At 40.9% G+C, this 25,768-nt stretch overlaps 1 protein-coding gene across 1 annotated transcript; it reads right to left on the reverse strand.

Moving 5' to 3' along the window:
* Window positions 1-744: 744 nt before the first annotated feature.
* Window positions 745-25,705, reverse strand: DNAJC11 (DnaJ heat shock protein family (Hsp40) member C11). The gene is made up of 16 exons (XM_062593086.1): window positions 25,611-25,705; window positions 22,110-22,239; window positions 21,368-21,441; window positions 20,068-20,169; window positions 9,873-10,001; window positions 9,062-9,184; window positions 8,175-8,248; window positions 6,791-6,980; window positions 6,449-6,534; window positions 5,906-6,022; window positions 4,765-4,920; window positions 4,399-4,468; window positions 3,280-3,337; window positions 2,356-2,498; window positions 1,798-1,927; window positions 745-1,004 (listed from the first exon to the last, which is right to left on the reverse strand). The coding sequence occupies exons 1-16, from the start codon at window positions 25,680-25,682 to the stop codon at window positions 979-981; spliced, it is 1,680 nt and encodes a 559-aa protein (XP_062449070.1). The 5' UTR covers window positions 25,683-25,705; the 3' UTR covers window positions 745-978.
* Window positions 25,706-25,768: the final 63 nt, after the last annotated feature.

Below are 25,768 nucleotides of genomic sequence, written 5' to 3' on the forward strand. Positions count from 1 at the left end.
TGCTGTGTTGATAGAATGAGAGTGGCCCCTTTCCTGGCAACTCACTCAACTTCTTTTTAGAAGAGGCAACTGAATTTTAAGTTTTCAGCTCTTTACCCCATTTGGCAGCTCTTCTCGCTTTGGTCTGGTTTACTTGTATCAACTACATTCCTCTTTTTTTTCTAGCAATAAATTAGATAGGAAGAGATTATTGCAGCACCAAAATCAGATGAAATGAATTATTGTCCTTCTGGCCAATTTACTCCTTACTTTCTTGAAAATCTATGTAGTTCTACCTTGCAGAAGAATTGAATTAATGAGACTAGAGCCCCTGTCTGGAGTAACAGTGTTTAAAATGAGGATTACTAGCAGCTGGATGGATTCATGCTGAAGAGGTCCATTTTATAACAAAAATCAAAGAACTTCATTCCAAACATACTTGTTTGTAACAAGTACATTTCAAATACATATTTGGGATGAAATACAATCTCTGTCCTCTTTCCAACAAAAAGATTTATACAGAGGACTTTCTGGAGGTGGCCACAGAACTTCCCTTCTCCTCAGGAGTACAAAAAGGTATGTCACCTACCCCAATATGTACGAGGAGAAGTGAGAGCAATGAGTCTTCTTTCCTGCTCAGTGAAAGAAGAAATATGTGAGACTTAACAAATGGACTGTGGCCAGATTGCAGCAGAAAAGACTTGGCTGAATGATGGCTGTTGCTCAGTACCCCGTTTTCACAACCTCAGCAGAAAGCACTGCGCATTCAGAGTCACGTTGCTTTATTGGTTACTGAGCCACAATTCAGAGAAGTATTGCCTTGGAGCCGCCTGTAGAAGCAGGTTCTCATGTTGCCTCCTAACATAATTGGTGTGACACCACCTTCTATATGGATCACAAAAATAAAAATGTCTCTGTTCAAACTTGGAGCATCCAGGGGAAGCTTTTGCCGTTTCTGTTGACCCAGGTACCGTAACAGATGGACACACTCCCATCAGATTAGCCATCTGCATCAATTCTGTGAGCTGTTGGATGAGAACAGTAAACGGATATGAGCCACTTCTGTTCGATGAGACACGTCCTGGCTTTAAGTTGAACTTACCACTGTATCAGGGACAGATAGGAACACCTCTAGCTGTAAACTAAACATGATTCACACAACCCCCCAATATGCGCGTGAAAGTTTCACAAGCTGGATTTGTGCCTTAAATTCAGCCAGGGAGGTGGTCTAAAATTAACAGAGATTTGTGCTCTTCAGCCAACTCACCTTGCCTTTAGTGGTACCAGTGAAACTTGTCACTAGTAGCTCATCTGTTTTGCAAACAGATTCTCACAGGGAAAATGCTTTGGAGAAAGACAGATGGAAATAAGGAAGAAATCTGGCTTAGGCCTCCAAATTGCCCTTATTTATTCAGTTCAATCCTCAAAGGGAAATCCAATGCTGTAGATCACCCAGTAAGGACACCAGCAGCTGTAGGGAGCTTCTGCTTCTAACTCAGGTTGGATATCTACGGTTACATGGTATAAACAGCTGCAGTGGTGCTGATAAGCTCTTCTACAGTCATGCTCTAGGGCTCATTCATTTCAGTACCACCAGCTCACATTTATGCCTGTCAGAGGCAGCACCCACTGACAGGAGGTAACGACTCCAGCATGCCTGCAAGAAAACCTCCAGCTGACATATCCCAGACAGCAGTGCAGCAGTATTGCCGGCACCAGATCGTGGACCAGAAGCCAGCATACTGCCTGGCCACACAGAGCCGAGGCAGTCCTTTACCAGTTCCTAGAGGAAGAAGCAGGGTAGTCCTTGCTACTTACATTGCTTTGGTATCCTAAGTGCCTCATTGTCAGCTGACATCACTTGGTGCAGAACTCCCCGGAACTGATAAAGCACTTTCAAATTCTTCTCCTCACCCACACAGGGGTCGTAGAAACCTGGCAGCCCTGCCTTTAACCAGAGAAGGACAGACTGAGCATCAGGGAATAGATTTTCACAGCTCTTCAACTGACCCAAAACATTTATTAATGCCAGAATGAAGCATCATAAAAAAAAAGGGGGGGAGTTTTGTTGCCAATGAGATAACAAACTAAGGAATCATCTCCACTGTGGCAAGTTCTAAGTGCGGAACACAGTGCATCAATGGGCAGGGAAGTTCCTAGTGTACAGCTCCAGAAAACATACAGTGTTCGAACCATGAACACTGAGTTTCTTTGGAAATGCCCACAGGAACAGAAGTTCTTAGAGATTCCTAATACTTGGTACAGAAACGGCTTCTATAAATTGTCGTAGTTTCCCAGCTTTAAGCACGCTGGAGAAATCCTCTGATTCACATCCTCACGCCCGTGGGTCTGCGCTTTGGCATAACAGCTACATACCTTGGAGGCCTCTGTGAGGATGAGTTTAGAGTCCTTCACCAAGCACTGCAGTGGCACAGTCACGTCTATTACTTTCACCTTCTCATTCTTCCTACTGTTGTCATTAACAAACTTCCCATACCAGGCATTCACTACAATCAAACCTGTATTTCACATAAAGTCACAAATATGACAAAAGGCTTCCCAAAGACAAGAAGGTAGAAACTGATGAACAGATCAGCTTATCCCAATCCCCATCCCAGCATTTTACATTGCTTTTAGTGATAATTCTAAGGAAAATAGAAGGGAAAATTTCTACACTAACATGTGATCTCTCCAGACACCAAATCAAACAAGGACTGAGGCATGTGAGAACCTCATTCTTCCTGTTCTGGACCCATGCTTTCCAAGACAGAAGAACATTCACGTTTCAGTGTTTGCTGGCAATCTTCAGCACCAGCACAGACTGATATAACTTAAATGCCACACAAATTTGGCAGTCCAAGTGAAGGTCACTCAGTCCACTTTGGAATGGTCTCTTGGAAACTGCTAGCAAACTTACAGAATTTTTATTTCCTATTATAGTCCAGGAACAAGTCGTGTGGACTAGCAATCGGTGAACCTAGATTTCAGACTGTAACCTTTTTTTACAACCTTATACATAGAAGTCTTTTGTGAAGAGATTAATCCAGACTAGTTTATTCATCCTGTTGATCCATCTCACAACATTTCCCAAGATAATATTCAGTGAATCACTAAGCTCAGTCACCAGAAACTGAATTGTAATGGAACTTCCCTACTACGAGAACAGCAATTATGCCATGCTTTATTAAAGGTGGAAATGAAAAGCCTCCACCTTCTATCTCTCCCCCTAACCATCCAGCCTCTCTATTACACCCTTTTTCTTTCCAAACATACAAAACAAGTAAATGGTATAATCTTTACCCATTCTGGCTTCCTCTGCCTCAATTATCCTCCGGACAGACTCCTGCATTAACCGGACCTGTCACAACACAAGGGGCAAAGCAAAAATCAAGTAGTGACAGACACTGTGCCCAAAACAGACAAGCTCAGAATTAAAGCTGCTTCCTTTAACTAAGGAGGCTTAAAGTAGAGGACGATTTGGGAACACATCTGCAGGCCAGAGCCCATCTCAAAAGCTATCTAAACACAAACACAGAACATCAGAACAAACCACAAGGGGAAATGACACAGAAAATGGCAAAGGTATGCAGTGTCAGAGCATGGAGCAGCAGGGACAAGAGCAGGGCTCTCATCTTCTCCCCATTTAGGGGCAGAGTACTAAGCAAGGAAGGAGACAGAGCAGTCACTTGCAAAGATTCCTGAGTTCTGCTGTTTTGGCCAACAAGGGCAGAACACTCAGCCAAAAGGGAGACTGATTAGCAGTTCCCAGACTGATAGGGAACACGTACTTACAGATTCCAAACTCTGACAGGCCACTCTGACGCTTACCGACAAACTTAGCATCCCTAAAGCTCTCGGGTTTACTGAGACAATACTAGTTTCTGCTACAGCAGGTCCCACCAGCTGCCCAGAAATGCAAAACCTCCAGCTCCTCCAGAGCACCCAGAACTCTAATTAACTTATCTCACGTTCCTCTGCGCAGTCTGAAATTCATTCTGCCGTGCCCCAAGCCGCTCTCCCACTGCACTGTTCCCAGGACATCCATGTGGAGCACAGCTGTGCAGGACCCAATGTTCCCTTCCTTTGTAAGAAGGAAGCTAGATCTCCCAGAGGAGTTGGATGAGCCCTGCTAGCTTTCTGCAGCTGCCAAAGCAGGTGGGCAAACAGGAAAAAAAGTCAAGAGAGAAGGGCTGCTCTCCAGAGAAAGCAGAAGTTCAGAAGAGCTGAAGTCTCTCATACTGCTAGAAGGCTGCCTCCAACAAAAGGTACATGACTTGAAAAGTCACAGGAACTGGTTAAACCCATCTTTCGCTGCAGACAGCAGGTGTTCCACAGACACATCCACAGGACAGAAGCATGCAGAGCGTCAAAATAAAATGATAATATCAAAAAGTTGTCAAGAAGTGATGGGAAACTTACTGCAGCTTCTGCTTCCTGCTTCTTCTGAAGGATGTCACTGGCAGTACTCTCCCTTTGTTTCTCCAGCTCCCTGGCATACAAAAGACATCATCATATTAGGTTTACACAGTGAATAGAGGTCATCCACAAAGCGGCACATCTCAACCTACCCACCCAAATTACAGCTGACATGGAAACTCAATCAAATGAGCTGAGTTGTAAGGTTCCCTCCCATCTTTTCCTGTAGGCTTCTGGAACTCAGTAGTATTGACAACATAGTAAAACATAGTGCTTCTGCTGGACCCCCCAACCTTGGAACATGACTCCCACAAGCACTTGAGCGGGACTTCCCAGCTCCGTATTTCAAACATGATCTCGCTAACTCACCTCTCCTTTTGTGCCCTGAGGTAGGGTTTGATGATTAGCCTGTGCATGGCAAAGTAGATAACTAGGGGTCCCACAGTGGCATAGAATACAGCGCTGGGAAGTAGTTGATCTGTTAGGTGGACAGGAAAGAAGTAGGTCTGGCTAGCCCTGTTCAACCTAGAACAAAAAAAGAACAGAGCGACAAATCAGAGGAAACAGATTTTAATATGTGCCATTAAATACACTTAGCAGCAGCAACAAGAACTGCTGGACCAGGAGACATATGAACAATGAGCTCACAAAGGCGAAAAACTGATGAGCAGCACAATGGTAAGGCAGACTGCTGACCCCATCCAGAACCATGCTTTCAAGTCACAGACATCTGTCGTCAATAGTATATGGTTGTTCTAAAGTCTTATTAATCTTGGGAGAATTTATTTGGTCATTAATTTCACCAGGGAAAGGGACCAACATCATCATCAAGAGAAAAGCAATTGCTTACAGAGAATTTCTACGTACATAGTCCCTGCACGTGCCTTCAAGGAGGAAGTGCATTAGTTTTTGTCTCATGTTTATGGTCACATTTATTTTAGAAAACATTAGTTGTCATGGGACTGAGAGCTTCATGTCTTCAGTTTCCACAGTCTTGGCATGCCCTCTGCTGGTAAAAATTAAAAAGTGCACTACAGTATATTAACCCTGTACCTCTTTGTGAAAACTGCATCCTATTAATAGCATAACCATTTTTTTAGTTAATAGTAATAATCTATTCTAATTCAAGTGTATGCACGTTCAATGCCATAAGAAATGGAATGCAATTAAACACATTTCCAAATGTATTTTCAGCAACCTCCTATCTACTTACCATAATGTTCAAAACTTACTTTAAACTGTATTTTCAGAACATTTTGATGCCCTCACACACTGGTCCTGAAAAAGGTGTTCAGGCTCAGAGTAAAACCAGTGGAAGGCACATGTTGCTTCAGATAGCCAGTACTTGTATAAGAGGTGAGCACAGCTGCAAGCTTTTATAGTGCTATATCAATATATATGTATTACCCTGAGATTGGGACTTTCCTATCTAAACCACCTCAATACCAGAAATAGAATAATGGAGGTTATGGTCAGTCTCTGCAATCTACCGTTATAATCTTGAACTGACTTGATTTTCAAAGACACTCCCTGGGGAACACCAACACTGACGGTGGCTCCTAGGACGCTGTGTCTGGAAATCTTCCTCTCTGCGCCATACTCCACTATGGTCCCAAAGAAACCTGCCCTAGAATGACAGAACCAAAACTCAGTAAGACCAGAGAAGACTCCTGTTTCGTGTAATTCTGAAGCAAAGAAAATACCTAACAAATTCATTGCGTGCAGTGGAAGTTGGCTACTAGAAGAGTCACAGAGTATCCGCAAAGCGATAGTAGCCTTTTCAGCTTGCAGAGCAGTAAATAGACTACAAGACCTTGTTATCAATGATGATATAAGAGGTACCAAACATATTGGATTCTCAGTTCTGCTCAGCTGAAGGAGAACTAACTCTTGTGTGTCTCAAGACATTCAATTCAGCTGTTTACCAGATACAATTAAAGAAAAGTAAATTCCCAAAGACCAAAGAAACATTTGACTAGAACCAGCAGGCCTCCGACAGCAGAAAATGGCACAACAAGGCATGAACAGTGTCGTTATCCCTTTGCAGACTTACTTCAGAGAACCTTTCACTCGTGTTTGATCCTCATCCTGAAACTTATGTTGGTAACTGACCATCATGAAAGAATGGGGGATTCCCAGCTGAAATACAAAAGACACAAATATATGAACATGTATCCTCAGCCACAGCTGAACATTTCCTCAAGTTTTCTTTGTTATTCTTACAGTGACATAGAATATACTGGTTACCAAAGTTGGATGTTCATGGAGACAGTATGAACTGCTCCTTTATCCTCTTAAGTCTCAAGCCAAAATATGTCTGGAAAGGGAAAGCTGAGATATTTGGCTCGCACCAGGTGGTATTACTGTCCCCTGCACACATCAACAAAGCTCTCACCTGTAACGCTACCGTGAAATGGCTGGTTTTCGTATCTCGAACAATGCTAGTGTTCATGGCTGACTGGATGCCCCACCGCCACTGTAAGTAGCCCATTGTGTTCTTATCAAGGTTGCGGGCTAGAACTGTGGTGAGGCCTGGACGGATCCCACGGGAGGAAAACTGCAGAGCACAGTTTGTAGTGATGAAACTAGGAGAAATACGGAAACCCTTATCAGTGGTGAAACATGGACTCCCCTGCTAGCATCAGATTCTCTCTTGCCAGCAGCCTTGGTGTGCACAAAATAAGAAGCATTTGCTGAACTTGCAGAGATTATCTTGCAAAGAGTATGATGCTTGAGGGTTACAGGGGAAACTCAAAACTCATTTAGGCTGTACTGACTACAGTACCCCCCAGAAGAGGAGGCTTAGGCCCTAGTTTACTGGTCTATGCAGTAACACTACAACCAGCAGAGCAAGCTGCCTTCAAATCCGTGCGCTTCTTGCACTAGGCAAATAAAGGCCTAGTTTTCTGTACAGGCAATACGCTTGGCTGCTAGAAAGACCATCCCCTGCTGTTTAAGAATTCCCAAGCATGAGCTCCAAACATAGCATTAAAGAGTCCCGAAGGGAATAGGACCACAGCATAAGCTATGAGGAATCACACTTTTGCTAAATTAGAAGACGTAAAAAGAAGGGACTCTATGTAGACCTGTGATATTCTAACATATAACTGCAGTCACTGTCCTACCTCGTGCTCCACTTTGCAACTTGAGATTTCTAATCGTTTGCAAATTGTCATCACACTAAAGGCAAATTTGGCCTTATTTCCCTAAACCATGACACATCACCTTGTTTTTTGCTGTCAGAACTTGCCTCTTGCACACACAAGTCAAAGACTCTGTATTAAATACAGATTTCATATCATAAAGTAGATTTATATCTTTAATCTAAATGTAAGAGATGTTAACTCAAACAACAAATGTACTAGAGCGTGATACAGATCTGAACACAGACAGCCTCCGTGGTTAGTCCTCTGTGTGTCCGTACCTTGTTTAGGCTGACTGCAGCAATGTTGGAACAAACTTCTAAGGATCTGACTGTGAGATCACACCTCTTGTACCATGATTTCATGACAGGATCAAATACAAATATAAGGATGGGGAACACAAACCTTCCTTAATCTGGAAGCATGTAGAATTAAAATGGAACACACACACACATGCAAGAATATAAGCATTCTGACCAGAACTGAAGCATTATGTAAAAGCCAAAGAAGAAATATGTTTTTTTTTTTTTTTTTTTGGGGGGGGTAAGAATTTCCAGAATTAACATGGAAGAGTTCAAGTTGTTTGGTTCATTAATATCAAGTATTAACCACTAGGCCATTTTTCATAATATTTACCATCTTGGTGTAAGATTACGGAATATCTTCAGACCAAAGAGAGGTCCCTGAAGGTCTCCTGCTCCAAATTCCATCTGTTTAAATGCAAAATGCCAAACAGCTAGAAGAATTTCTTTTTAAAATGATGACAAAGTACTTAAAAAGCATGGTTTATAACACAGACAAATTATGCATTTCTGTCTGAATATATTCACCATATATTTCATCAATCCCTTTTCTACTAGCTTTGCATTCAGAATAAGAGCAGGTGAGTATGGTCTTAATGAGCAAAACAAAGCCAGTCCCAGGTAGTAACCTGGGGCTTTCTAGCTGCTTGGATCGCATCTGCCTGGGAGTCAAACTATTTTTCCCTATAATTTCACTCACAAGCAAAGCTGTACTCTGAAACAAAGGCAGACTGCCCCAAGGTGCAGGGTCACAGCATCTGGGAGGCACCTGGAAGGCTTCAGGCAGTGAAATTAGAAAGATATCCAGGAGACAACAGGTAACAATTTCCTGTCAGCACAAGTGATCCTCAAAAGGTTTATTTTTCAAATTGCAGAATTCAAGGCCAAACAGAAAGTGGAAGAAATTAAGAAAATCAAGGTTCAGACTTCCCTTTCTCCTCAAAGGAAAACAGAATGGGGGTAATTTGGTATTATTATTTAATACAATTTGTTTGTTTAGTTATCACTACATAAATAATGCTATCACATAAATCTCTAAGAGCTCTTCTTACAGGTCATCTTACAAAGCAGGTCAGTATCACTATCCCCATTTTCTGAACGAACATTTGTGTCTGAGGTGAAACAAAGCTAAAGTTCCCTAAAGAAAATTGGGGCTAGATAACTAATAAAGCAGCTTGATATAGACTGGACATAAAAACAGGTAACAGCTGTTACTCTTACCTCTCCCCATCCTTTGGCAGATGTCACCCGTCTAAGAGCAAAATTAATCGATCCGCCTCCATTCCCATTTTGCGTGGAGAGGTTACCAGACAGTATCGCTGTGTCTGTGGCAGTCAGTGGTGCCTCGAAAATAAACATATTGTTACCAATGAATCTGATCTCGATTCACACATTTAATGCATATTTTGCAAAGACATAATCAATACTGCAGATGACTGCAGAAGCTGTAAGTGTGTAGAGAAGGCAACAAACTCTCTGCTTGACTGTTTGTCACCCAGTAAGCCCAGGTGTTTGAACCAGACACGGCCACACTTACTCTAAGTTCTGTACTCAGAAACAAAGCACAGCATAAAGTGATTTCCTGCAGTACAAGACATCATCTGTGACACCTGACCTTGAACTGTAATTCCCTCTAATTTCAGTATGAAATTAAAACTTCTGAACTCTTTGGAACACGAGGAACACTCCTCTTCCTTTTCCTTACGCATATCCTTCCTCCTCCTTCTCCTTACGCTTATCTCAGATCTCTCTTGAGTCATCACTTAGCTTCCTTGCTGCAAGAAGACAGGACAACTGTAGCACACAAACCGGTCCTTAAATGCCACGCTCGTGCTCTCACAAATGCATGCTGTACCATCAACAAGCAGTCCTGCTGAACTGACCCTCTTCCCTGGCCATGCTGCTAATTGTGTCCTTCCATAAATAAAGACGGGAGACCCCAAGCAGTGCTTCCTTTTCAGTTGCTTTGCACGGTATGCCATGTTAGCTCCAACCCTCCTCCGCTCCAGCAGAAGCATCCGTCTCCCCTTACCTCAATGGACTGGGATATGTGCATTTTGTTTATTTCGATCTGGGGAAAACTGCTCCCTGGCACATCTTCATATTCTTCATCATAGCGATCGAAGAGGTCAGTGGCATCTATTCCAACACTAATTGTTCCCTAAGAAGCAACAAATGGAACAAGTCCCTGGCATTAACAAACATCCAACAATTGCATCCAGACATCCATATAGGCCAGATGGCTAAAGCACCCTTACATATATACTGCAATTTAAAGTGTAACATTTTTCTTGTTTTACAATTACCTTTTTCCATTTTGAACTGCATTTCTTACAAATTCAAGACACACAAAATTGAATGATTACAGAAGTCTAAATAGCTATACAAGTCATAAAGTAAACTGGATAAAAATTTAGTTTTTCACCTGGGATGCCATCTGTAACGCTAATAGATAATTCCTCTATTGTTAAAAGTAACAGAAGTAGGCAGAACATTTTCATACAAACGATTTTTTCTTCCTCCTGCAACTAAATTTGACTGTGCTTTGTCACTCTTTTAAAGATTAATCCATGTATTTTAGAAATTAATCTTCAAGTTTCTTGGCCAGATAGCCTCTAAACACTTCTTATGAATCATCTGAAACAGCTTAGTTTTGAACGGCATCATTCCCTTACAACTGAACTCATTAGTCAAACATCTCCTTGTCTTTCCCCTGACTTAAGTCTTATAAATCAGAAGAAAAGCTTGTCAAAGATAGACTTTTACCAAGCGGTAAACATCTCCTTTCTCAAACACAGAGATAATGCCTAAAGCTTACCCCTAGAAAAAACAAGGTCAGAGCTAAAGTCTGGCTACATGCTGCTGTGTTCACTCAGACTGATGGCAAGAGTGGGTTTATTTGAAAAGGGCATGATTAGACTGTTCTCTGAGTCATATAGCTTCAACAGAGTTTGGAAATTCCCCTGCAGCTCTATTAACCAGCATTCCAGCTCATGTAAAATATACCACTTGCAATAAAAAAGCCTCCATGCACAAGCACAAAATCAACCCTGGAAGACGATTTGTATGAATAAAACTCTGTAACTGGATAGGTACAAAAAGCACACTCAGATAATGTTAAGTGTAGGTGGAATAAATCCTTATTTTAATCTGAGTAAGCATTCTTCCATGTTTACTGCATTCTAATAAAAACCCAAACGACAATGATAGGAAGAATTGCAGGGTTTGACAGGAGTCACAATCTATTTTGAAGCTTCTGTTTGGTTTGGCTGCAACTGTTTATTTGTTGTGGAGTTTCCTCACCTCTTCTTAAAAATGTTTATTTTCCAATTTCTTACATAGTGAAAATGGGACAAATATTTCAAAATAGAAAGGTCTAACCTTTCCCAGGAGAACTCTGCAACAGGGATTGGACCCCAGTTGTTCAAACATTATTCTTAGAAGACAGCTGAACTTCTTTCAGAAAAGAACTTCTGGATCTACTTTCCAAATAATGTAACTTTTTAATTTTCAATCCTCTCATACATTGTGCTGTTCCTTGAAACAAGGCCAACATAGCTGTGAAGCCAGGTAAAACTGCCAACAGCCTTGGAAACTGTACAGCACTGTGCTGCTACTTCAATCCTCTGGAAAACAACTTAGTAGAATAACCAAAGGGAAACAAAAACTGCCAACTTCACTCAATAAAATTCAAGTAAGCGTGCTCCAGAGTGACCAATCAACCATGTCTGAATACATGAAAGCATTTATTTTAACAAAACAGAGAATTATTTCCATATTTTCCAATGCTCTTTGTTTCAAGAAAGGAAAAAGCCCTAGATCTTTCGTAACTGATGTAGGATGGAAGAGTTTTCCACTTGGAGCACCACATTCAGTGGAGTACCTTTGCTAACTTGCAACTTATAATTGTGAGTTAAAAGTTTTCAAACAAAAAGTTATCATATTAAGTAGTCAGCATACTGGATTTGAATGGCAAAGAGAAAATATTTTCAGCTTGGGTTGGAATATAAGCAGTGCTAAAGCTTTCTCAAGAATTTGCACTAAAAAAAAAAGACTAACTGAAAATCATTTTACTGTAGTATGTTTATTCGTACTGCCAGATGGACATTTCTAGTGTGGAGGTTGGGAAAAGAAGGAGATCTGGGAGTATTTCACAGCACAGGGATGGCAAAGGCTCTCCCAGAAGACCTCTTCCTTTGTTGCAGGGAGCACTGGGTGCTGCACAGGGGCTTCAGGTAGGCAGCCTCAGTGTCTTTGCCAGCTTGCTTTCTTTCACAGCTAGATGTTGAGATCACTGCAGGCAGCACAGCCCACTGCTGACCACGTGATAAAACTTCAGCAGAAGGGATGCTCTTGAGATGCTCACAAGCTGAACACAGCTCAAGATCCACAGTCTGACCATACAGATGTAGCACAGAACCACAGCAGCAATGCTAATCAGAGGGTTTTCTTTTCAGAGGCTGAGATAAACATGGAAATCCATCATTAAAATTTCATTTCTTTCAAAATGTTTTCATACTCAAATTTTATGATTTCCTTTTTTACACCTATGAATTTTAAAACAAATATTTATCTCAATGAAAACAGGGAAATTGAAATGAGAACATGTGCATCTGTTCGTGAAAATCTGCAGGATCTATTCAGGAGAAAGGAGCCTCTCAGTTCCCATCCTCTGCTGTCTCTCCCCAACTGCTCAGGAGAACTTCTGTTTAGTTGCCTTCCACTGAGGAGTGGATTCTGCAAAGACATTTTACCTCCTGCCAAGCAGGTGAAGTCACCCTCAGAAACCTATAGGTCCTGCCAAGGAAACTGGCTCAAGCACAAGCACAGGAAAAGCAGCAGATGGTAATGTTAAAAATATTCCCAGAGAACAACAGCACCCCTATGCCACCGGATAGCAGAGGAGACCGCTGCTGCTCACAACTCCCAATCAGCCACCTGCTCAGGCTATCAGAAAAGAGAAAAGCCCTCCCTAAGGTAGGATCAGCAGGGAAAAACTGTAGAGGCTCTCTTCAGAAGTTGGCTTTGCACACACAGCAACACGCTGAGAAGTGCACCGACTCAGCAGGGCAGGAAGTTGGGTAACAGTACTGCAGAACCATCAGAACTATCATCTGAATTTTGTTTCTTAAAAATCACCTTTACTGACCAATCCTGTGAATAAAAAGCAGTCTCTACTAAGAGCTATTGTAATTCTTTCCTTTAATCAGCTGGACTCTTTCAAATGAAGGTCTGATTCAAGCAACAAATCATTTGACATCTTCCTTACAGACAAAACAGCTAGCTGTCTCCTTTTTTACCAGCTGGGAAAGATGTCAAAATTTAAAGCCTGACATGCTGAATACTGAGGCTAACACCTGGCTCTCCCCATTAACCTCCTCCTTGCCCAGAAGGGTTCAAGTCAGACAGAACCTTTAAGAAAGCTCCTGTAAATATATCATAGGAGGATTTCTCATATTTTTCCTTGCCTCTTCCTGGCAACACTGGACAAACTCAGATGTGCATAGTGTCTTGAAGCACTCCAATCTACCAAAACTGTAAGAAAGAATCCTTAGAATCAACCAAGAAAATAAAATCAATTCTTAATGGAAACCTTACATGCCAGACTGCTATTAGTACTATATACTGATGATCTAGTTACTGCCACAAAAGAATAACAAGAAATGTTATCATATAAAATACAACAGTATAGCATGGAAGACAATAGATTATTGAAAAACACCACCACGCACTATAGGATAGAGAAGATCTTAGCCTTTGGATTCAAAAAAGCATCTATCCAAAAATCACAACTTTTGATACACTTAGTAGGACATGAGATCAGGCACAGACTCCCTTCCATCAGGGCTAGAGGAATGGTGTGTGCTTCCTGCTGGTCTTCTTTCAGCAAAGCTTCTGAGGAGCGGGAGAATTGCATTCAACCCTTTCTGTTGCAGAAATCCAGGAAGAGTTAGAGAACTGTCCTACTTGGCAAGGTCTACCTCTTCTGCAAGCAAAGTCTGTGCTGCATAGATAAACACTTTGAAGTCACAACACCAGACGGAGGTTTCACCTCTTCTTGGTAAGGGTATAATTAAATATATTGATTTCCAAGTTCATACAGCAGAACAGAAACAGCAGACAATCTAAATTACTCCAATCTTCTGAATCAGCTGGATAGGTTTTGGGTGTTGTCTAAGGTGCAAACCGAGAAGAACACGCAAACCAGTTTCTGGTTGTGAGCAGCCTTCCAGATCAACCTAGCACAGAGAGCAGGCGTTCTCTCTCCAGCGGCTGACGACAGAAACGTCTCTCCCACACATATGACCCCCATAATAAAAAAAAACACAAGGAGGATGTTTGAGGAGCTCACTGAAGACAAACAAGTCAGACTAAAATCTTGCTCTCTCTTGCAGGTGATTGTATTATACATGCCCAAGCACCGCCAGACATACAAAGTTCTGGGGCAGTAATTGTCTACATAGTGAACAGGGAAGAAATCTCGGCAACAACACTAAAATAAACAAATAAATAAAATTACTTGCAGAGACAAGAGGACAGATGGCAGAAAACCCATGAATCACTCTCGCTGCAAATGTTAGGATGGCTTACATTTACTGAATTTCAGACTTCAAGGAGCACTCACAGAGAAAAAAGACTGAGATAATAAGTTAAAAGCTTGTCTGTACTACAGGCATGCAAAAAGAAAACTCATCTCAGGATAACTTATTTCTGCAAAACTCAGAAAAACTTATTTCTGCAAAACTATCTGCAAGGAATGTCTCACACATCTGTTGCTATTGCTAATTATTGCAAATGAAATTGCTTTTTTCATACAAGGCTTAAGTGCCTATTTTTCAGCTTCATTCTAATGTAAAATTCCATCTTTATTTTCCTTTAAAAAAAGAATTTTAATTAAGTAATTTCACAAGGAATGTGCCAAACGATTAAAAAATAATATTTCCAGTATAAGCTTTCCTGTAAAATATAATCTGTTCCTGGAAATCACACCTACTAAACTGGGAGGATAGCCACTTCTATAAACAGAGGCAGCAAGAGAGACAATCTGTGCAACAGCTGGTTGTAAAAGAAAAAAAAAATCAAGAAACAATCAAACAGCTCATGAAGGACTATATTAATCTGGGTGGCAGACACTGTGTAACAAGGTCAAGGAGCAAAACCAAAAGTGCCCTGAGAGACAGAAAACGGAATGACAGAAAACACTTCTACATTTAATAGTCTGTTCCTCAATGAACCAATACAGTTCATTAAACTGGAATAAAAATTGAAAGATCTGTTGGACCAGAACTGTTCTGCAGCATTTTGAAGTTGATAGTTAAATTTAAAGATACAATTTCCTTTGATTCATCTTGTGATCAACAGATTGTGTCACAATGGGTTAAATCAATCCTTTTCCAGATGAATCTAAATATGTCAAAAATGTAAATTAGGAAAAAAAAAAGGAAGAAAAATTTACCAATTTGCTTGAAGTACCAGTAAGGGAAAAGTCAATTCAAAGTATACTCCAGATTCATCTGTATTACAACACTGTATCCTGTCACTAGTTTGCTGAATATTCTTTCTAGATGACTATTCCCATTAAGGGAGAAACTGCTGCAGTGGAAGCATGACTTTCAGACAAGCTTCTAGGTAGGGGAGCATGATCACTCTAAGGCCAACAGTTACGGTGCTGTTATGGCCAACAGAAGCGTCAAGGAGGAACATCATAAACCTGCAGGAGAGACGCGGCACCTCTGAGCAGTCCTGCTGAGAAGCGAGTCTTTGCTGCTGCATCTGTCAAGATGAGGGTGATCTGGTTCAGGCACGTTGATACCAACGATGCCTGTGTTCAATGCCCTGCAATTCTCAGACAGACAACAATCTAACAACGTCTCCTGTTATAACTCTAGATTTTAAACACGTTTAGAACTACGTTAGCATATAATCTAGCTGTAAAACAGTCTGACCCACACGGTGCTTTGTCTAGTATTTGTCGGCTTCTGAATCAAGGAAAAAGTAAATACAATCCCAGAAGAGGCAGAATAAAATTTAAGTAATCTGGCCTCAGGAACCTGCCTGCGGAGACAAAGAAATCTACCAGAAGCATACTTGCAGAGCAGCAAATGAAGCATACAGTGGACAAAAGGTAGGACAGGTTTTTGTTCTGTTTGAACTAATTGGGATCTTTCCAAGCTCTGTGGCAATTCTAGGTAACCCATGAAAATCACAGGTCTCTCAGAATGCCTTGAATCTGGAAAAATGGTGAAATAAAGCCCAGGAGGACCAGTTTAAAAGGGAATTAAGAGATGTACCTGAGAATAATCTACTCCTCTCTTGTCTTTTTCCTTACAGTTTCCTCTCTGGAAGATGACATATGAAAGCTGCAGAAGGTTGGGCCTTGAGGGCCCTATATTTCTCAAATCTTGATCCTCTACAGCAGGAAAATAACAGGATTTAATTTCTTTGAACAGGAAGCAAGTCTTCTCAAATCAAGTAATCAACTTCCCAACCCTTCTGCGTATCTTTAAAAGCAAAAACAAAGCTTTCAAAGCAATTTGAAACCTGTCAAATTGCCTGCATCTGGTTATTTCTCAACATTTCTGGTTAGAAATGCTTTATTTTGCTGGAATCATTTTATAGAGCTAACAAAACATTGGAAATTTTAAAGTAACTTGTGTTCTGGTAAGAAGCGATCACAGCTGTGCTACTTAATTCCACAGAAACACTGCCTAGAGAGACATTTCCATAGACTGCCAATAAGCAATTGCTGTAAACACCCAGATGGCTAATTTTATCACAGGACACAGAGGCTGAGGCTTACAATGCAGCTCTACTTTTTACTGCTTATAACCACAGCAAGGCATCCAGACGAAACGCCAAATTCCTAAAGTCACTGAGAAGCATTATGTAGAGGTAACCATGCCTACACCGTTCTCCCAGGAGATCTATCTCCCCCAAATCACCCACATCTCTAGAGGAAACATTTCATTTTGTTCTGGTTTATGGCATCCAGAAATCCCTTCTTGCCCGGACTAATGCCGTAAACAGATCGAATGGGATCACTTTGAAGTCATGGGCTGACAATCCTCCCACGTGATGCAGTTTGACTACTGCACCCATTTTTACCTCTGCTCCTAGTCAAAGCTTATTTTTCTCCATAATCTTGACTGAAATAATCTCAAGGGATGGCAAAATCCTCTGAAGCCTTTCACAAATCCACTTCTCAGGTTTCCTTCTTTAGGAGAGTGCTAAATAACAATCACATCTGACACAGCTACCTGCCCCCAAAGACATGGTTGCTTCAAGAGAAGTTGGAGGAAAAAGAAATATCACAGATGAATTAAGGACTCACTTTACCCGGACGTAGATTTCATTTTTCCAGTACTTACTTAAAACAGAAGTTAAGATTTTTGGACAAGATGAGGGAAAGGGTGGGCTGTATCCATTCAAACACTGGAGTCTGGGTAAGGAAACCTCTCACAGAAACTAAACTTATCCGGCAAACAAGAAGGTTTCTTCAGAGGATACACGGAGAAAGGAAAGCACGCCCTCGAGGACAAACGTCACAGACATAGTGTTCCACAGACCAGATATAATTAGCAGGCTCCTGTATGTTAGAAACTATTTTTGTGATAAAATATTTTAATTCACTTTCACATTAATAATATAGTTAAAATGAAAAAAAACTGCCATAAAAGTTAAACTATATATTACAAAACTGTTTTTGTCCCATGGGGATGAGCACAGCACAAACTATTATTCAATAGTGGAAGAAATCCCAGCATTCAGAGAACGGCATGTGACTGCTCACTATCTATCACAATCCTGCAAAGCAAGAGGAGAGCTACAACCAGAGAGGTGAGGAGTGGTGAACGTTCTGACAGCTAACACACTGCTAAAGCTGCAAACGCAACAATTATCTCTACCATGCTCTTTCTCTAAGACAGGCCAGAAACACACGACTGGGCCAAACCATCAGGTTTTGGTACAGTGAGTGGAAAGCTAAATTATACATTGACATGTCATACAAAACCAGTCCCTCCTCACAAAATTCTATTCTGTGGATTAGAAAAAAAGTACAATAGTAAGAAACTATCTCAATAAAAAGTTCTATTAAAAAGAGAAAAGTGTTCCAAGAGCAAAAATGGCAGTCACGCACTTCACCTTATTTCTTGGAACTGTTCCCCCTCCGTTAAAGGGACCTGTAAATGTGACATTCTGTTTTTGCCATTTTCTATCAGATCTTGCAAGCCTTCTAATATTCTCTTTGCTGACATATTACACCTGGGACTGCATTACTCCCATATCTAACGGCACAGCTATTAAACGTTTAATTGTTGAAATAATTAGGAGCATTGGCGGGGGGCTTTTAGAGAGCTAAAAACCAGAACTTTTATGAAAAGGCTCTATTTGCTCTGTTTTCTTCTTATTTTTTTCTCCCCTTCCCCACCCTGGCCTGGTATAGAGACAGTGAACATAAGCTCTGACTGTTCAAATGCTTGATATTTACATATCAGTTTATGCCTGTTTAACCTTCCAGTACAAACAAGTCCTTAATATCTGTGCACTATCCACAACAGGTTGGTGAGCTATATTATCCAATACGCTTTGCTAAAAGCGCCACAGATCCAAAGCCTATGCCAAGGTGAATATCGCTAAAGAATATCTCTAAACATTACAAGTCTTCTTAGACCAACATTTTTCTGATACAGTCTTAAATATAACTGTTCCTACACTTCTGTCCACTTAAAAAAAACAAAACAAAACATGATTTTAAATCTCTGGTCATGTAAACACCAGCAGCCTTCAGAAACAACATGAGTATCAGTTACATCAACCAATAACTCGTTTCTTGTGTTACCCAAATTACGCTGCAACATTTTAGAAGTCCATACATGAACACAATGACGCAGGAGTCCTCCTGTTTCAAAGCCACCAGAACACTAAAGCCATCTGTGCTTTAATGCTTCAGAATGCAGAATCCATGTTGACTGCAATCCTCCAGTTAGAGCTCTGGGGATACCCACTTTCCTACCAAGAGCACTTATAAATAAAACAAAAGTTGTTTTCTCTTTACAGATTTTTTTTCAAAACAGATAACGTTTCTTTGTCTACATAAATCACAACAAATATCTACATGGTTACTTTGGGATGGAGAGCAAAAAATTAAGGCTCTCCATCACAAATCATTTCCACACTGCATAAGAAATTGATTTCCAACACACATTTCAAAAAATGGCAAAAAATGGTTTTGGATATTTTAAGCAGCTTCTCCTCCTCCTTAAACCTAGATATATTCAGGTAGACTAAAGTGTAAACTCATCGGGGACTGCACATCCAACTCTTGGATACTGTTATTTGCTGCATGGCAGACGAGTTTTGTGATTCAAGAAGCTTTCAAAACTTGCTCAGTGGTAATCCTGACAAAATCTTGGTTTGCCTTGTGTGTTTATCAAGCTAAGAGCCTGGCAAAGCCATTAGCATTCTAAATTATTGAAATATTCCAGTCACAGCAGGTGAAAGAGAAAGCAGCGGTCGATCACCACTTCCACCTCTCCCCCTGGCAACGCTACTAGGAAAACATCTTCCTCCCCACTGTATTCTTGATCATCTTTAAACAGCTAAGATTCAGCTGTGAGGTGAGTCATTTAGGGTCGGTTTATTGCTGCTCAGACAGAGAGATGAGAATGAGGCACTCAGTAATGACGCTCATCATAAGAGTACTATAAAGCTTTCTTAAAACTGGCTCTAACTGTGAAGCTGGCAAGATCCCAATCCTGTTCAGGCTGATTTTGCTCTCTGTGCTCAGCCAGAGGACTTGCTACCCAGTTGGTCCAGTAGCTGTTTTGTCTTTTTGGTTGGTTTCAAAGATGTGTTTGAATTTATATCTGCATTGTTGTGACCCTACTGCAGTGTGGAAGGAGAAACATGTTTTATTTTATTTGGAATATTTGGAAAGGATTCACAAAAGGTTCAGCATTAGGAATGTTTTCTTAGAGTTGCTTAAAACATTTTTGTTTGTTTGTTTCCACATGCTTCAGGAGAAAAAAGAAAATGCATATTCTATAGAGCAGTACTGTTCAAAGAATTAGCTATTTTTCCTCATATTTTTCACATATTTTTTATTCAAGAGTGGATGCCCGAGTGGTTATTTACTATAGTGCCTCATTTAGCTTTATCACACCACCTTTCATATTCCTAATACTTTAAGGATTCCCTTTTGAGATGGAGATGAAGCCTGTGCTTACCTTCGGATTAGTTCGCTGCTGCAGTCTTCTCTCCTCCCTCTCTCTTTGCAAACGCTCAAATTCTTCTCTGATTTCTGCTGGAGTTCTCTTCCTTTCCACAACCTACTCAAAAATAAATTGTAAACTCAACATTACCAGAAAGAGAATGGCCAGAGTATTTACTTGCTGATGGAGCGGAGGGTCACTGATGCTCTTGGCAGGCCCCAACACCTTGTCCCTGCTGCTGCTGCCACAAGCACTTCTTGGCATGACTTACAGTACTCAGTTTGGAACCAAACCCTTGGGCAAGACTGAAATGCAGGAGTGCTTCATGAGAAATGAAATGTTCTTGTTCTTTCCACTCCCTTGAAAACACTAAGGCAAGCAGCTTTCAGGCCACAAGGACAAGAACCACGGTGTAACCATTACCAATAGCTATCTACTCACTTATCAAGTAGGCATAGCCATGATATATGAAAATGACTACAGGCCTGGCATGAGGTAAACTGAACAAGTGTGATTTTACGTTATACCGGTATGATCTGATTCGTATCTGTTTAACTTGCGTGTCTCAGTGAATAAGGATCTTAAACAGGTATGGCTACAGTTATGCATGGAAAAGATACTGAACTTGGCTCTTCAAAATAAAATCAAGTATATAATAACCAGGTCTGAAATACCTGTTTCATGCTGCCACTGCTCCATACTTCTTGCTACTAACTACAAACTTGATCTTGGTAGTGACTTGACCCAATAAAATATGATTTTGCAAGCAGCACCACAATACGATCAACTAAGACTGACAGAGGCTAGTAAAGAGACTTCACAGTTAGGAAAGCCAGGAATGGAGGAATGGGTAAGTTCTCTTTCAAAGCACCTTACAGCAGTGTCATCCCTCCGCCTCACCTTCTCTTCCACCCACAAGAAAAGAAGCAAAAAGGAAAAAAAAAAAAAAAAAAGACTCAAAGGTGAACTGATTCTAAAACAAAAATTTTGGAGGAAAAGTTTCATAAGACTGGATGGACAGTAATGATGAATTTGTCTGAGAAAATGTTCCTTGCCACAGTAATATCCTGTTAGGGAACTCTGAATGTGAGATTTATTGTTCTGTTAGTAAGGGAAAAAAAATTCCTCAAATATCCATCATGGTATTCCAACAGAGAGAGACAGATAGAGAGAAAAAAAAACAAGAATGTCTTTAAATGGGCCTTTTTTTAAAAAAAAAGGGGGGGGTCACTGCAGTTTGAGGCAACAATAAGAATTTCAGATAACACTGGATATAATCAATTTCATAGGCTATAAGGTACTAAATTTCTCTCACCTCCCAACCTTCCATTTCCAGTCCTCTTTTTCCATATATGTCATAGATGGCTCTGGTCTGTGGATCACTAAGCACTGCAAATTAAAATCAAAAGAGAGGAGAGACATCAGTTCTTGGTCTTCTCAAATTTCATGCAAGCACACTAGTGGTACTTGAAATTCAAGCACAAATCCCGGAAACATGAAATGTCACTCTATAGTTCCATCCAATTTTTACATTAACCCCCTTTAAAATTTTCACATGCAATATTAATAGAACAGCTGGACTTATCTATCCAACAAATTCCATTTGTTCCATACCTCTAAAATCAAAAAAATGAAAAGAACATGAAAGACATATGTAGACTACCTGAATAAACAGTAGGGTTTTTTAAGATTGCTTTTATGACTGAAGGGTGACACAAATGCTCTAACTATTGATGGGATTATTAGCAATTTAATGAGAGTAGTCCCTGAAAACTTTCTAAGAAAGAATGAGGTCTACCTCTGACTAGCTTTCAAAGATAGCTCCTTAGCATTTGGCTGTCTTTGAGCTGCCTCATAAGCCTTGTCCAACTCCATTTTGGTACAGAACCACTTGTTCTCCGAGATTACTTGCTCTCCACTGATTCCCCCCAAACTAACCACAGAACTTTGAAAACTCAAGCAAAAACCACCACCTTCTCTAAAGAGCATGAAGAAATACCTCTAGCCTAAAAAACACACATAAAGACAGCTTCTGCAAGTTTAAGACTTCCACTGACCTTCATACGCTTGGTGAACAAGGTTAAACAGCCGCTCAGCTTGCGTTTTGAGCTCTGGGTCTCTGTGCTTGTCTGGATGGTACAGCATACACAGCCGGCGGTAGGCAGCTTTCAGCTCTTCCTGAGAGGCCTACGAAAAGTAACAAAAATTAAAACACAGTCAATGCTGATTGAAAAAAAGAACATTCTCTAAAGCCCTAAAACAGAAGTCCAGCAGCTATTATAGTCCATCATTTTTACTGAGCTAAGATTAAGAATGCACTTCTGTTTTGTTGTAGAATACACTTCTTACACAAGTTAATAATGTGTTCAATTATGCACATCAATATTTTCCCTGCTATGTGTAGGATGACAAATGACAGCAACAGCTCATCAGTCTATACCTACATGAAAACAAGTTTTGTAAAGAATACATGGAATATCTGCTCATATATTATTTTTATTAGAACACTAGCATCTCTTTAACTCAATGCAAAAGGGCAAGGAAAAACTAAAGTCACCCCATGAAAAAACACTTAAATCTAGAGATCTGCATCAAATTCTACCCGTGTTTTAATCCTAAACCTCTCAAATATTATTAAACCTACCAAAAAGGCACTGACTTTCCACAATAGCAAAGGTAAGAAAATTAAATCTGTAATTTTCTACTCATCCTTTTACTGCTATGCTCTACAGCACTTCCATTCCTACAGGGCAAAAGCCCTCCACTGTGCTACAGGAACGGACAGTGCATCACCTCCCCTAACAAATTTAGTCGCCTGCAGTAGAAGAATAAACAGAAAAAACAACATGTCACTAAACACATCAAGACAAAAAACATTCTTTACTACAACCATTCCAGAATTTTAGATGGCACTTGGCCACATTTCAAAGACATTTGGGGGAAACAGATTTTGGATGCCTCTTTGAGAATCAATAGGACAATAAAACACTCCTTCCTCTATCATCTCCCTGGAGACAACCTCAGAGCAATATTATTTTTGTGACTCTAAACAGCCAGGGTTGCTCCCCCTTTATTGTCTCTTTCCCGCAACAGTCCTTACTTTTCAGCAGCAGTCTGTTCCTTGAAGGCTGGTTCACACGTGTTTAGAAATGCAGCTGCTAAATCAACCGGAATTCTCTGACAGATACAGTCAGCACACACAGCTCTCCCCTACAGACTGGTGCAGGCAGGCCACTTACAAAGTGGCAGTGATCAATTCCTGGGGCACTTAAAATCAAACAACAGGAAGCAGGCTGCACTTCTCTGGTGCAACGAAAACATTCACAGTAAAATAACTGTAACAACATTATAGGTACTTGCTGGCCTTCTTCAAGTAGCTGTAATGATCCTTCAGTTATAGCCAGGGATTATAAAGGGCGGAAACACAAGATAAGCAAGTCAGAAAGGGTCACGAAGATTTTAAAATCACAAATTCCATTTTCTCTTAATGATCTTCAATGACTGAAGTTTTCACAGTAGTTTCCCTCAGAAACAAAGGTAATAAAAATCATTTCTTAAACTAACGCCTTTTTTTCAACATGTGATAAAGAGAGTATGGACTTTCAATTGAAGAAATGCATTCATCTGTATATATAAGTTAGGGGTTTATTCATTTTTGAGGTTAGCTTAGAGCAAGTGATTTTTCTATACATTTTTACTGTTTCATATTAATGTTTCTAAATGATACGGCAAAGGGGAACCTGCCAATCTTGCTAGTCTCCAGAAAGTAAAGCTAGCTACAGATCAGCTATTTTTTCCTATTTTTAACTATCCTGTGCTTTCTCGGACATTGAATTTAAACTAGATTGAGAAGTTAGGGGAATATATAGCTCTAAAATTATGTCCTTTATTCAAATTAATGATAAATGGTTTAATGTACTATTGATTAAGTAACAGAAACAAGTACTTTCATTTTTCATAAGTAGCATGTTCAATAAAATGTTAGACTAGGCCTTTCATCATCGTGAATAGCTTCAGTCATTGATCCAATATTTCATGAGCAATAACCTCTCAGAAACCACTACAGAAATACTGTCATCATTTCACATTGCAATGAAATATATATAGCCCAGTAATAATGATATGTAAGTTACATTCTCATTACTAAAACTCTAGGCAAAATTAAAAGGTGCATCATCTCCCTTACTCAGGGTTTAAACAGCTTCATTTAATGCCTCAGTTATGCTGCTACATTTTTACCAGATTGAAATCTATGGAAGATTAAACATATATATACTAGAAAATTGCTGCTCAATAGGTTTAGTCTCCTCATCGGGGATGTAAAGTTCAGTGCTTATTTATCATTTTAAGATTAGCTGCCACATCACACTAAATTGGCTCAACACACAGAAGTATCAGTTTACTGCTTACAACTGCTATGCAGCATAGCAGTATTCAGTTAATCAACAAGGGGTCATTTAGTAAGATTAAAAAAAAAAAAAAACCAGCAACCATTCTCAGCTGGAATTACTCCCTCAAATATCCACTTGATTTCCAGTTCCCTCTTGCATCAGACCCAAATTTTCTGGTGTTGAAGGAAGACCTGAAAGCCTAGCTAAGATAACTATTAAGCCTTTATTGTTAACCTCCCCAAGGACTCAAAACACTTGTAAGCTCCTCATCTCATTCTTTTAACCTTTACATCTGCGTATTGCTGATATTTGGGGTGCGAATTTCAAAAACCATCCAGTGATTTAATGGTATCAGTGACACCTAGTGACACACACTCTGGAGTTACTCAGAAACTTTTAAAAAGAGGAAAACCCTGTCCTTTATACTGTTTGTTCTCTACTGCTCTAATGCTCAGCATTAGAGAACTCTGAATAGTTACCGTCCAACGTTCTTCCTTCGGAAATGCAGAAGATTTATGTAAATGAGACACAGAAGACTGCCACCGTGACCACAAACATCAACACTAATTGCAAAGATAACTTGTTCAAAGCTATCAGACTAAATTGCTTCCAGGTCTTGAACTCTTCTCACATGCAGTAGTAGCAGTTCAATAACAGCTTTCTTCAACCCCAAAAGTTAACCTTTTGGCTGACATACTTAAACAGTGAAGTCTGCTTCTACGTATAGCTACGGCGTTTAATGAGCCAAACTACAGTACGGCAAACACATTTTCAGCAGTTTCCCTAATTACTACTATTAAAAAAATAACTTCCCATTTGTCCCAAGCAATTATAATACGAACTGCATGAACAAATACCGATCTATAGCTAAAAGCGAGATCGAGGACTATCGATTCCCCGTTTCTTCGATCGGGGGAAGCTGCGAAAGAGCGCAGAGCTCCTGACCAGCGCCTGGCCCCACACGCCGGGCGGAGCCGCGCCGCCCGCCCGCCCGGTCGCCGGGCTCCCGCAGGCCGCCCGCGGGGCGCGCCCGCGAGCCGCCGCGCAGAGCAGAGCGCGGGAGGCTCCGAGCCGCCGCCGCCCCGCGCCGCCCCGCGCCGCCCCGCGCCGCGCACCCCCAGCTCCGCGGCCGCGGCCGGCCCCGGGCCGCCGCCGCCGCGGCCTCACCTCCCGCCGCACGTTGAGCAGCGCGTAGTAGTCCTCGTTGTCCGACGCCTCCTCCGCCAAGGCCGCCGCCATCTTCCCGACCTCTCACCCCGCGCCGCCGCCGCCGCCGCGCGCAGCGAGCAGGCGCGCGCCCGCCCCCGCGCCGCCCGCGCCGCGCC

This window comes from Rhea pennata, chromosome 22 (assembly GCF_028389875.1).
Source record: "Rhea pennata isolate bPtePen1 chromosome 22, bPtePen1.pri, whole genome shotgun sequence".
Lineage (NCBI taxonomy): Eukaryota > Metazoa > Chordata > Aves > Rheiformes > Rheidae > Rhea > Rhea pennata.

Bases quoted from the DNA above. Each gene is read 5' to 3' on its own strand.
- DNAJC11 (XM_062593086.1), bottom strand. From the start codon at position 25,682: ATGGCGGCGGCCTTGGCGGAGGAGGCGTCGGACAACGAGGACTACTAC. The intron at 6,535-6,790 runs GTGAGAGCTTTG...TTTGTATTTCAG, and splicing joins ATTTCACGGTAGCGTTACAG to CTGGGAATCCCCCATTCTTT. The intron at 1,928-2,355 runs GTATGTAGCTGT...CTCTGGTTAAAG, and splicing joins TCCTCACAGAGGCCTCCAAG to GCAGGGCTGCCAGGTTTCTA.